A 12,186-nucleotide genomic window follows, 5' to 3' on the forward strand; every position below is an offset into this window, starting at 1 on the left:
TGAAGTACTGAGACAGCTATGACATGGACAAACCACTAAAACACACTCCATGGAAGCAGCTAGTCCCCAAAGGCCATGTATTACATGACGCTGTTTACATGCAACGTTCAGAACAGGTGAATTCATAGAGACAGCACATCAGGGCCGACCTGGGGCAGTGGGGGAGGGGACAGAGGCTGACTTGCTACTGTGTACAAGGGTTCTTTTGGAGGTGATGAAAATGTTCTGGAATTACAGCAATAATGGTGCACGAACTTGTGAATATACTAAAACCCACACAACTGTACACTTTTAAACAGAGAATTTTGTAGTAATGAATTATATCTCAAGAAAAATTCAATAGGCTGATTCAGAACCCATTCCAGGCTGTCATCAGGAGAAAGGGACAGGTGGAAAAGGGACCACTTACACATTGCTTTTTAGCTTCATGCATGCATGCATGAATGTTCAGTCATGTCCGATTCTTTGTGACCCCCATGGACTGCAGCCCGCCAGGCCCCTGTGTGTGGGACTTCCCAGGCAAGAAGACTGGAGTGGGTTGCCATTCCCTCCCTCCAAGGGATCTTCCCAACCCAGGGATCAAACCCATGTCTCCTGCATCTCCTGCAGGCAGATGCTTTACCACTGAGCCACATGGGAAGCCCCTTAGCTTCATACAGGTAATGCATATTTATTGAAAATTTTCTTCACCAACAATGGTGAAATCAAGACCCAAATTACAAAACATGATGGCAGTTGATACTTATAAAAATAAAGCGAAGGGCTATGTTTCACAGATTTGTGCAAGTTTCTTTCAAATCTCAGTCTGTCCTTTCATCAAAAAGGAGATCGCAGCATCTGTGTTAGTCCTCATGATGAAATAGTAAAAAACTGCATTCCATTGACAAAAAAAATAGCTTTGCTTCCAAACAGCATAAGTCTTTAAAGTGACTTTTCCCCAACAATAAATATAGAAAATAGCCTTTATGGAGCACGTCTAGCTTGGTCAGAGCCGCTTCCTCCCCAACAGCCTTTAGACGTCGTCTTAGTCTTTGGTGCACGGGCGGCCAGCGAGGTCTGACTCCAGGCTGCCCTTCGGGGCCCTCCAGTGGCCCCAGCCCCGCGCGGCACGGGCTCTCAGCTCCTGCACACGCCCAGCTGAAGGCTTGAGCCCTTTCGAGCCAGGGCTCCTCAGACCCCACGGCTCCACCTGCCCCCTGGCTGCCTGCGAAGGCGCTCCCCGGCTCTCACGGCCAGCTGGGTGGGTGTCACACCGAGGGGGCCTTTGGCGGATGAACCTGCTGCACGAGCTGTGGGCGTTTCACCCTGGGCTTCCTCCGCTTCGGCCTGCTCTTGGCCTTGTTGATCTGCACCACAAAGAAGGCCAAGACCACCATGGCTCCCAGGAAGGCGAAAACGGGAATGGTCTGGCCCACCTCCTGGTTGTAGCGGCCTGGCATGATCCCTGCAGGACAGTGGGAAGATGGTCAGTCTGATGGCTGCAACCAGCTGGGCTCGTAGTGACCCGGAGAAAGGAGGAAAGAAAAGTGCAGGCCGGCAGGGAGGTGAGGACGGCTGCCTCACTGCTGGGAAGGCCTCCCACTTGTGGTGGGCAACTGAGCGTGGCCGCTGGTGGACCGTGGGGTCTGTGCTGTCGTCAGCTCTGTACCTGGACAGTGCCAGGGTTCCAGAACACAGGGCTGGACCACATGGGACAGGGTACCCCTTCCTGATCCCTGGAGTTTTTCTGGCCAATTCCTAGAACCAGGAGAAGTGCCTCCAGGGAGCTGTGAAGCCATGTAAGAGCACAGGGGTTCCCGAGCAGAAGACGGGCCCACACTCTGCCAGAACGACTTGTCCCATCGTCCTAGACAGAGGACCACCTGCCCCCAGCAGTCTACTCCGGCCAGAGCCCTGTCAGGGTTGGGGGTGGGCGAGGGACATCTGATGTCACTTGGGGGAAGGGACACCCCCAAAATTAACTGGGCATCCCAGGTTAGGGAAGTCCTATCCCAGGTGGGCTGGGGCAGAGAATCGGTGGTGATGTCTGGGTTGAGGGTTCAGGGCCAGGCTATGACGGACGAACATCACAAAATATATTCAGATTTGAAAATTCAGATAGGATCTTCTAAGAGGCCACAATGTGTTGATCCTTTAGGTCTGCTCTGGCCTTGTGATTTATACCAGGAAGAAAGCCTGGACCACTGCTGCTCCCAGGAGGGCAAAGACAGGAACGGCCTGGCCCACCTCCTGGGCGAGAGGGAGAGGCTCTTTTGAATAAATCATAGGATAACTCAGCCCCACAATAAAGCACCTAGAACTGACCTCCAGGAATGTCCCAGGCTCCACTCTCTCCAGGAGACAAGGGCCTCACTTGAGGGCGATTCGATCGGAAGTTGGGCAATACCACTTTGTCCAGGTCAATGGAGAGCAACTTCTGGTGTTTCCAAAGATTACTTCAGGAAAACAGATTCAAACAAAATAAAAATAAGCAACTGTACTGGCCCAGGCAGCTGACCCAATTCCTAACAAACAGAAAGTGATTTAAACAGAAACGTGAACGGATGTCCCATCTACGTCTATCTAAACACAACTGCGGACAACTAGAGGGGCACTTCCAGGCCCCCAGACAAGGACGTCAGATCAAGACCTTATGCGTGAGATGCAGTTCTAGAGGGTCTATAACATCACCAACAGGAGTTTGTCTTGGCTTCAACCAGGAACACGACCCAGCAGAAGATGAGGAAACTACACGTGACCTCTGAAGGAGCTGGTGGACAGCAGCAGTGGACACAGCCCGGCTGGAAGGACCAGTCTCCGCCATGAGACAGCAGAGCCGGGGGCACCTACTCGTATGTGGCAAAGGGGGCAGGCCCGGTGCCAGGAACCAGCTGTCACCCTGGTCCTCAAGGACACCACTCGCAGGAGGGAGAATGAGGCAGACACACAAGTAACCGAGCAATGGCAGAAACACGGGAATAAAGGAATGAGCATGGGCCTTGCCTGAGGGCTCAGGATGATGAAAGGAACACACGTGCTTTGCAAAATGCACTGGACTCGTTTTGACTGCATCATTACTCTCAGTACTAATTCTTAGATCGGAAGCACATGTAACTGAGGAAGAGAGGCTGGTACATGGCCAAGAGCAGCGTGGGAAGACACAGAGATGAGAGCAAAGAGTGCAGACGGAAAATCTGAAGACCATTCTGGCTAAAACAAGGGAAGAGAATAAAATATGCTTGCAATTATGAATTCCCCGTTCTGCTTCTTATTCATGTGGACCCTGCTGGCCCATCTCTTACTTTGGCCAAGTGAGAGCAGACAGCCGAGTTCTAGCAGCAGTCAAGAGGCAGGTCAGAGGGCAGCCAGGTGATGTCAGCTCCATAAAGAGGCTTTCTGATCAGCTACTATCAGGCACGTCCAGCGGGGTAACTGCTTAGACTATAATCTGCTCTATTTTATATGATTTCACTTCACTTTTCAGTTTAATCAGTCTGGAAATTAAACTGACGATTCTAAGTTATGGAATCAATGCATTTAAGCTTTATAACCCTGCAGGTGAATATACACGGGGCTGTCTTTTCATTCTCACAGCACTCTCCTGTTCTGGAATTTAATTACCCCACAGTGATCCTTTCTCGCTGAGCAGCTGGGGTGACAGAGCTCCACGTTATCACTTGAGAATTCCACAATGTCCTGGTGGGAGGACAGGTTAGCCTCGTGTGGGGCTCCTCGTAGGTCTGACCTCCTACAGCTGCTCACAGTATGGACGCCCGACACCCGGGAACGACACCAGGAACTGCATCCCGCTTTCAAGGACAGAGTGAACACCTGCACTCAGCACTGGGCTGATAGACCCTGACCTTTCCAGGGCTGACTGGGGTTGTCTGACATTGTTTCGCATCTCCTCAGAGATTCAGAATCTAGACCCAGATCCAGGTCGCTGAGGACTGAGAACAATTTCCAGCAAGAAGTGAGATAAAGGTGGGGCCTGGTGGGTGTTTTAAGAAGAAGGAATTCCAGAGAGCAACAGTGAAAACCAAATTCTAGGGGCAGCACCGCAGCAGCACCCTGATGGGCCAGGCTGGTACGTGACGGGCTGTCTGATGGACACGCAGATACAGGACACTGTCACCTGTCCTCAGAGCCCTGAGCAGTACCATGGAGAAGAAGTGGGTTTCAGAAACCTTTGCCGACAGCGACTGTCCACCGAGTGTGAACTGCTGACAACAGCTTGAATTAAAGTCTGGTTTGAATGTTCAGATAATGATAGGTTATAAATAAATGAGATATAAAAATGGAATCTTATCAGAAAATTTTAAATGATGGCATGTTAACTGGAATGGAAAAGTACTCAGTAATTAAAGTTTCAGGAAGAAACTGCTGACGAGGAGACAACGTGATGAATATCCGGTGCTGTTTCCTATCGAGCGTGTTCTAAAGATGACATGGTCAGTGAGAGGTGCACTCAGGGCTTCTGTTCATGACGACAGCTTCACAGGAAGCTTCTGGGCCTTCTGCAGGCATCTCCCTCCTCGTGGCTCACCGTGGAGATGGCAGTCCCGTGCCCTGCCACACACACCCCAACACTGTACATGCTGAGACCCAAGGCAAGTGGGCAGCTGGTAGGGGAGAGAAGGCAGGAGCCACCCGGAGGTGATCTGGCCACGTGTGTGGGGTGTGCTGCCCGTGAGGGAGACAGGGGCTGGCAGCACCGCTCAGAGGAGGAGGAGCCGTGAGGGTTGCGGGGTCTCCCACAGCCATGCCCAGAACATAGGGCCCTGCGTCACTGTACTAGGACCTCAATCCTCCTCGCCACAGCAGGATATTGTCCTGCTGGGGCCAGAGACGCCAAACAGAGAAACAGGAGAGGAGCGATCTAGAGAAAACAGGAACCAGTGGACTGAGTTGGCTCTTCTGCCTCAATAGAGAAACAGCACAGGTCGCTCAATTTTGGCTTTTAAAAGGAACCGACACAAATGAAGAGCTCAAGCTTGACAGCCAGATGGAGAAGCAGGCAGATCAGTGTCTGGGCCTGTCACAGTCTGAGGTCACTTTACCAGGGACAACCCAGCACAGGTGAGGGCACAAACGTGGCTCCAGGTCGCCCCGGGGGGACACAGAAGACCCCATCTGTATTCCAGAACCAACACCGCACACAGGCGCACTCAACTCCCAAATCTCCAGCATAAGGAGTCAGAGCGACCCTTCCAGGGACACGACTGTTAGATCACAGCTTTTCAAGCAAAAACCAAGCAAACCTCACCAGAAGGCTAATTACCAGAGCTCTTTTCATGCACAGTACCACCAGGGTGCGTGATTCTAAAGGTCAATATGGGGGCTCGCTAATTTAAAAACCATCACAAATGACAAGCTAGATTTGATTATTCAATAATGATGTCAGTAAAATTCCATTCTCTCTTATTAAAAAAGCAGCAATGAATCATAAACCCAGCAGCACAAGTGGAAAAGCACAGGAGACACCAACCTGGGAGCCGTCTCGTTTAAAGGCTGTGGCTTGGCCCACGACAGGTGCGGACAGGCCGGCAGCGCGCGCGGCTCCGGGCCTCCGAGCCGGGCCTCTAGGACCTTGGAGTACCGGTGCAGATGGTTCCCTGGACAGCACCCACCGAAAGGCCATCATTAAGAGGAGGCAGGGGAAAAGAGACGTCGTTAGCTGTTGCTTCCTCTAAAGTGGCACACTGCACGCGCAGCAGCAGCCGGGCCCCCGCATGCCTGTAATCACACACACATGCCTATACTCAGGAGTCTAACCTGTAGATACACTCCATGGAAACAGCATCTCTTCAAATATTTAATACTCAGACCAAAAAGAATATCTCCATTTTCAAAATTCCAAACTCCTTTTGTTTCTCAGATCGTGCTGCCCCTTACGGTAGCCACTGCCCACACACGGCTACTGAGCAACTGAGAGGCTGGGCGCCACGTGTTTATATAGTAATATTCCGGGGACGGGGGCTGCACAGTTTCATCACAAGGAACTGCCCGTTTTTTCACTCCGTAAATGCAGCCAGTGGGAAGGTCAGAACTACACCGGCTCACAACACAGTCCACGGACAGCCTGGGAGGCGGGGCTCAGGCCGTGAGGGCTCGCAGCCCAGGCTCCGTTGAGGGGCCCCCCGCTGGGGGACCTGGGCCCATCTCTTCCATGGATTTGGAAGAAGTATCTGCTTTCCAGGTTCTAAGGGGACTCAGAGAGTAGTCCCTGTGAAGCCACCCCGGCCCAGCGCCTGGTACCTAGTGAGCGCGCAGACCTGCTGACCATTCCTCCCCAGAGCCCTGAACCCATGTCATCTCAAGTGAGCCCGCACCCCGAACCCCCACCCCCCGAGGCCGCTCACCTTCCATCCTCTCCGGGGCTACCAAGCCTGCTCCGCTGGGGGGGCGCTGCCGAGCCCCTGAGTGGCTGAGGCTGGGGGGTGTCACCCCGTACGACGTGAACTGCAGGAGCGCATCCAGGAGCCAGAAGCAGTCTGCGGGGTCAGCAACACACTGCTTAGGAAGTAGACTATTTTATTTTTTTTTTTTTAGAAAGTAGACTATTTTAAAGCAGCCTCTACAGGAAAACTAAAGTGAGCCCCGAACAAGGCAGAAACGGGGTGGGAAAAGATCAGGTCCCAGCACAGCCCTGCGTGAGACACTCGTGTCCTCACAGTCATCGGCTGCCCACGGGGCCTCCTTTCAAGGAGGCCAGGCTGGCCCAGAGGCTCGGGGCTGCACGAGCTGCCCATGCACCCCTCAGCTCTGGGGCCCTTGTGACAAGGATGGATGGGGTTCCTACACGGACAGCAGGACCACATGACACCGCTGAAAGAAGCGCTGCTTGAGAACGGGGGGCCCGGTGAGAGGAGAGGAAAGCGAGGAGCTGATCCAGGCCAGCGCCCGCAGGCTGTCCCGGAGGAGGGCAGAGCCAGGACCGCCACGTGCATCCAGAGAGGTGGGCTCGAGGTCAGTGAAAGTGCAGACTAGTGGTTTGGGCTGCCCTGAGTCAGTGGCCCCAACCACAGAGTGGGAAGACAGTTATCTTGGGAACGTCACTGCGAGTCCTGTGCTGGGCTGGGCTCAACAACCCCCTCATGCGGCCACGTAGATGGACTTTCCTCTCAGGAAACCAAGGAGCTGCACTGGCTAAACCTGGATCACTGCCCCCCCCAGCTTCTCCCCGCAGCTGCCACATCCCCCAAAACCAGCACGGACAGGAGGAGGCTCACAGAAAGGAGAGGGGATGGCAGGAAGCGCCTGTCCCCCAACAGAGCCTGAGTCAAGTGCTCACAGCTCCAAAAGCTCCTCCAGGCGGCCACAGGGAGTGTGGGACAGGACAGGCCCCCTACCACTGCAGGGCCAATAAAGAAGCTTCCCAAGACCTCAGGTCTGCAACGACAGTCTCCACAGAAATAAAACATTAATCTTCTTTCAACTATAACTTATCTTCACTTTTGACTTTTATTTAAAAAAAAAGAACCATATTCTAATGCTTCACGTGAAATGGTAGGAATGCAGTCACTTAACCTTCTCATCACAGAGCGGGCACAGGGAGAGAGACAGGGGGAGAGGTGCACCCCAGGCAGGCCAGCTACGCTCAAGCCACCTCGCCCCTCCCATGAAGCCTGGTCATCACCTGCCCGTGAGGACACGCCTCCCCCCGCCCCCCGCTCCCCCAGCAGAGACAGAACACTCACACCCATCCACCCCTCCTTTACAAAGCAAGAGAGAGACAAGTCTGTGTCCAAGCTCATCCTTCAAATGTGAAGGACTCATCAAGAGATGCTAGCAAAGAGGGGTGCTAAGGACTAGGTGCCCCTCACGCCCAACAAGGATACCACATGCCCCTCTCAACAGCCCAAGCTCCCAGGCCTGGCATAAGGGCCAAGTGCTGGGCCCACAGGAAAGGGGTGGTCAGATGCGAGAGGGGGCCTGCAGAGTGTGTCCCTGTGCCAGGGACACAGATGCCAGAGAGGGGGCCAGGGAGGGCAGAGACAGTAACCACGGGCCTCCCCCCGCGTGTGGTGGGTCTGCCATCCGCCAGCCTCTGGAAGGCCACAAAGTTTTGTTTTGCTTATTAAACATGTCTAGCCCAAGATACCTATCGAAACACCCCAAGCAGCCCCTACCTATTCACCAGCGTCTCATGGGGGCCTGTTTGGGGACCAGCGCAGAAAGTGCAAAACGTCACGGCCACCAAGCCCACCCGCTCAGCCGCACCACCGCTCACCCTTCTGCCGGTGACTGTCGTCCAAGCAGTTGGAGTCTCCGTACAGCACGACACGGCCGCCGCCCTCGGCTGGGAGCTGGTACAGCCCCAAAATGGGGACGTTTTCAACCACCACCGTTTCCTGCTTCAAGACCTCCAGTCCTGAAACAACACAACAAAACAGGAGTGAGAACTTCTGTGGGGGAATGAAGGACGTCCCAGCTGCCCCTTGACTTGCCATTTAGTCCACATAACAAAACAGGGGGGAAAAAAAAAACACACCAAGATAAAAGATGCAGTCACAACAGTGCAAACTTTTAGGATAAGAAAACAAAGTATAAAGTGCCACTAATTTGGGTTGTAGCAAAATTCACATATGTGTGTATGTATATTCCCATAATCCTCCTTTTCCATTTTCACGTAAAATGATGATACACGGTATTCACAGTCCTAAAGGCATCACTTCTCTCTTTTCATCCCCCAAGCACAAATTTTTGTCTCTTCTTATTATGCTGATAGGCTATGTCTTCAGACTACACACACACAAGGGGAAGCGCCCCCTCAACACACAGGTACCTATGCACAGTTATACACACTGATACCCAGGCTTCATGTTTAGTAACAAAAGCTATGACAATGACACTCATCTTTAGAACACATGCCCACGTATTTCTGATTTAAGGGATCTGTTACATGAGTCTCACAAACACAGTACAAATGCTCCAACAGCAGAGCTTCCCGCCTCTGCCCAAACCGACAACTCACAACATCAACTGGACCAAGACGACACTGCACAGACACCACGGCAGCTGCTGCCAGTGACACCAGCTCATAAGCAGAGTCTCAGACCCTAAAGCAAACGCGGCCGTGCACTGAGACAGTGCACACCTGCATCCAGCGTCTACCCCACCGGTCACTCTAAAACATGTGGCTACAGGAACGCAGTGCTTCCTATTCTCTGCACATAAGCCCCCAGGAAGCCCGCGGAAGGGAACACAGGATTTTCTCTGTCAGAGGGAGAGACAGGGCAGTGGAACAGATGAAGCAGGGAACGTGCACAAAGCACTGCAGCCTGGCCTCGTGGTCTGACAGAGCTCTGTCTCTAACAATAGGGTCCTTTTTGATCCAGCATAACCCAGATTTTTAAATTCCTATTTTGTACCCACAAGATTATTCAAGCAACTTAAAGCCTGTTTGGAAATAAAAAGCCCTTTAAAAAGGATTCCAAGGTAATTAATCTTTATTTTCAGACTAGCAGAACACCAAAGTAAAGTATGCACCCTTAACCTACTTCCTCTCGCCGCAAAATGAAGAGCTACCAGATACCAAGAGGCTGACAAAGAGTCCACAGCCTTCACCCGGGGGCGGAGGGGGTGTCCAGAAGCAACACGGCCTGGTGAACAATGGAGCTCAGAAAGAATCACTAAGCCACAGTGCACTGTGCCAGGGGACTGGGAAGACAGGATCATACATGTGCTTAAAAGTTAAAACATAATCTTATGAACAGAGAACTACTCATTGACTGACTTCTCGACTGGAAGGAAGGAACCCCTTCCAGAAAACACAGCAGTAAATTTCACCTTGCAAACGCAAACACATGAGTGAGAAATCCTGACTTCTTGTCATTCTCTATTAATGAAACTGTCCCTGACTTCAACTACAGAAAATGACAAACATCACAACGAAGGGACCTGCCATTCTGAAACACGAAAGAAACATCAAGCTGCACAAGGAGATGGACCCAATCTGCAAGTATCCATCACGCGGTCACGTGATAACCTCGCAGGTGAGAGACACAGGGTGCGGACGCCGGCTCTGGGGCACAGGGCTGCAGGATGACCACCCCGGGCAGGATGGGGGTGGCGGCACCTGCAGGAAGGGCAGAGGCTCCCCACCTCCCCCTGCACCCTGACTGCTCTGCGCGCCAAGCACGGTCACAGCACCGACGCTGGGGACACAGCATGGCTGACCTTCCAGGGTTAGAAAAGAGGAACTGAAAGCAAAAGACCTTTCCTCCCTTCTAATCCTTCAGAGAATTTTACGAGATGACTTTGTATTACAATATTCTTTATCTTCACATAGTTAAGACATTCAAAACAGTCAACATTTCTCTAAAATTTTAGTTATCTGGCAATCACAGAGTAGAACAATTCATAAATAGTAACAAAAATTTCAAGCAATTTTGAAGGTAGTTTAAAAAAAAACACAAAAAACCCCTACCAACACCCTCTTCTCCTATAGGAAAGTCAACTTACTTTGCAGTGCTCACTACCCATGTATTCTAATTATCAGCAAGAGATGGTTGAACCTTCCTAGGTACCTCTAGAACCATCACACAGACGTCTTACCTGAAGTACCATACAAACACTGTGTTGAATTTTTTAAAAATCCAAACTGCTAATGGAGAATGGATTTATTTTCTGGTGATGAAAATGTCCTGGGACTAGGTGGTGATGATGACTGCACAACTTGTGAATGTACAAAAAAAATCACTGAACTGTAGACTTTAAAAGAGCGAATGTTATGGTAGGTGCACGCATGCATGCTAAGTTGTTTTAGTCATGCCCAGCTCTTTGCGACTCCATGGACTGTAACCCATCAGGCTCCTCTGTCCATGGTGTTCTCCAGGCAAGAAAACTAGAGTGGGTTGCCATGCTCCTCCATATGGTAGGTGAATTACATGTAATGAAACTGTGATTAAAAAATTAAGAAGAAAGAAAGAGAGAAACCAAAAAGCATAGGAATAGCATATTCCATACCTTGGTCCTTAAATGTCTGTGTTATCACGATGCCATCTTCTGGAAATTTAGCAATGCTGCACCCTGACGCGTAATACACTAGAATAAACAGCCGTTCAGTTAGAACCTGGAAACACTGAAGGCATTCAGCAGCAGCTGCTCATTTACCTGGATGCACACTTTAGACATTATATATTTACTAAAGCCATTCCTAATCTTAAGAGAGAAGCTACTATTATTGCCTGGTCACACAAACTACAAGTAATAATCTCAAAAGTCAAGCTAAATTATGCTATTAATCTAAGGTTTCTGGGCAGATTAAAGAAACTGGAGCTGTCAGCCTCGGGACAACCTAAGTCAGGACGAGCAGTAGGTGACAATAATGCTCAAGATGCTGTTTCAGAAACTAGTCACCAGAACGCAGGGGGACGGTAGGATACTTCTTACGTGAGGTATGCAACGTTATTTCATAAATAGAATTTCATAAATAATCAGAGACCTGGGGAGTGTTCCTTATTTGGGAATATACAGGACACAAAGAATCAAAACTAGGAATGCTGGCATGAAGTATTTCATCTTAAAAATCTGGACAAAGACTGGGGGAGCATCCAGAATTACAGGTGTCTTTGTGAAGACACTGCACAGTTCTCTCCACAGGCCTTGCATATTTAGGTGACAGCACATTATTTTCTCTCTCTCTGAAACTCAAGACTTCAAAGATGCACCGCATCTGCTAGCCCACCTCTCGGAATGACGAGCCCTACTAAAAGCAAACACAAAACCTTACTGTCATGATTCGCCAAGGTAAAGTCCCCCTCGTACAGGCCATCGCTGAACGCCATGTTCCAGACTGACAGCAGCTCGTTCAGGGCTGGGACGTTGGCTCCTCCGGTGTCCGGCATCCACCACTGCCTATGACAGGGACAGGGCCTTTGTGAAGCACTTGAGGCATCCCACAAACCCGTCATATTTTGAGAAAATCAATTTCTCCCACCAGAGGCCACTTCACCCACACTAGGCTTCACCTAAAACTAACTGTCCTGGTTTGAGTAACAACACAATGTAAATGCTCCAACTAGTGTACAGAATAAACCGAAGCCCAATTTATTTCATGAAATGCACCACATTTAACATAAACACACACACACACACACAAAAAAACATAAACACACTGCATATACAGCCTAGACCTTGAGAGGGTCAGTGAAGGAAGAAGGAAACTTATGAAGTTCAAGTCACAGACTCCAAAGAAAGAAC

At 50.7% G+C, this 12,186-nt stretch overlaps 1 protein-coding gene across 1 annotated transcript in view; it reads right to left on the reverse strand.

Moving 5' to 3' along the window:
• Positions 1-654: 654 nt before the first annotated feature.
• MBTPS1 (membrane bound transcription factor peptidase, site 1) overlaps positions 655-12,186 on the reverse strand; it is a 44,527-nt gene continuing 32,995 nt past the window's right edge. The window contains exons 17-23 of the mRNA XM_061138291.1: positions 11,717-11,841; positions 10,951-11,028; positions 8,213-8,353; positions 6,342-6,473; positions 5,468-5,594; positions 2,305-2,435; positions 655-1,444 (exon numbers count right to left, since the gene is read on the reverse strand). Coding sequence (XP_060994274.1) covers positions 1,248-1,444; positions 2,305-2,435; positions 5,468-5,594; positions 6,342-6,473; positions 8,213-8,353; positions 10,951-11,028; positions 11,717-11,841 — 931 coding nt within the window. The 3' untranslated portion in view covers positions 655-1,247. The remainder of the gene's footprint in view (positions 1,445-2,304; positions 2,436-5,467; positions 5,595-6,341; positions 6,474-8,212; positions 8,354-10,950; positions 11,029-11,716; positions 11,842-12,186) is intronic.

Source organism: Dama dama, chromosome 4, assembly GCF_033118175.1.
Source record: "Dama dama isolate Ldn47 chromosome 4, ASM3311817v1, whole genome shotgun sequence".
NCBI lineage: Eukaryota > Metazoa > Chordata > Mammalia > Artiodactyla > Cervidae > Dama > Dama dama.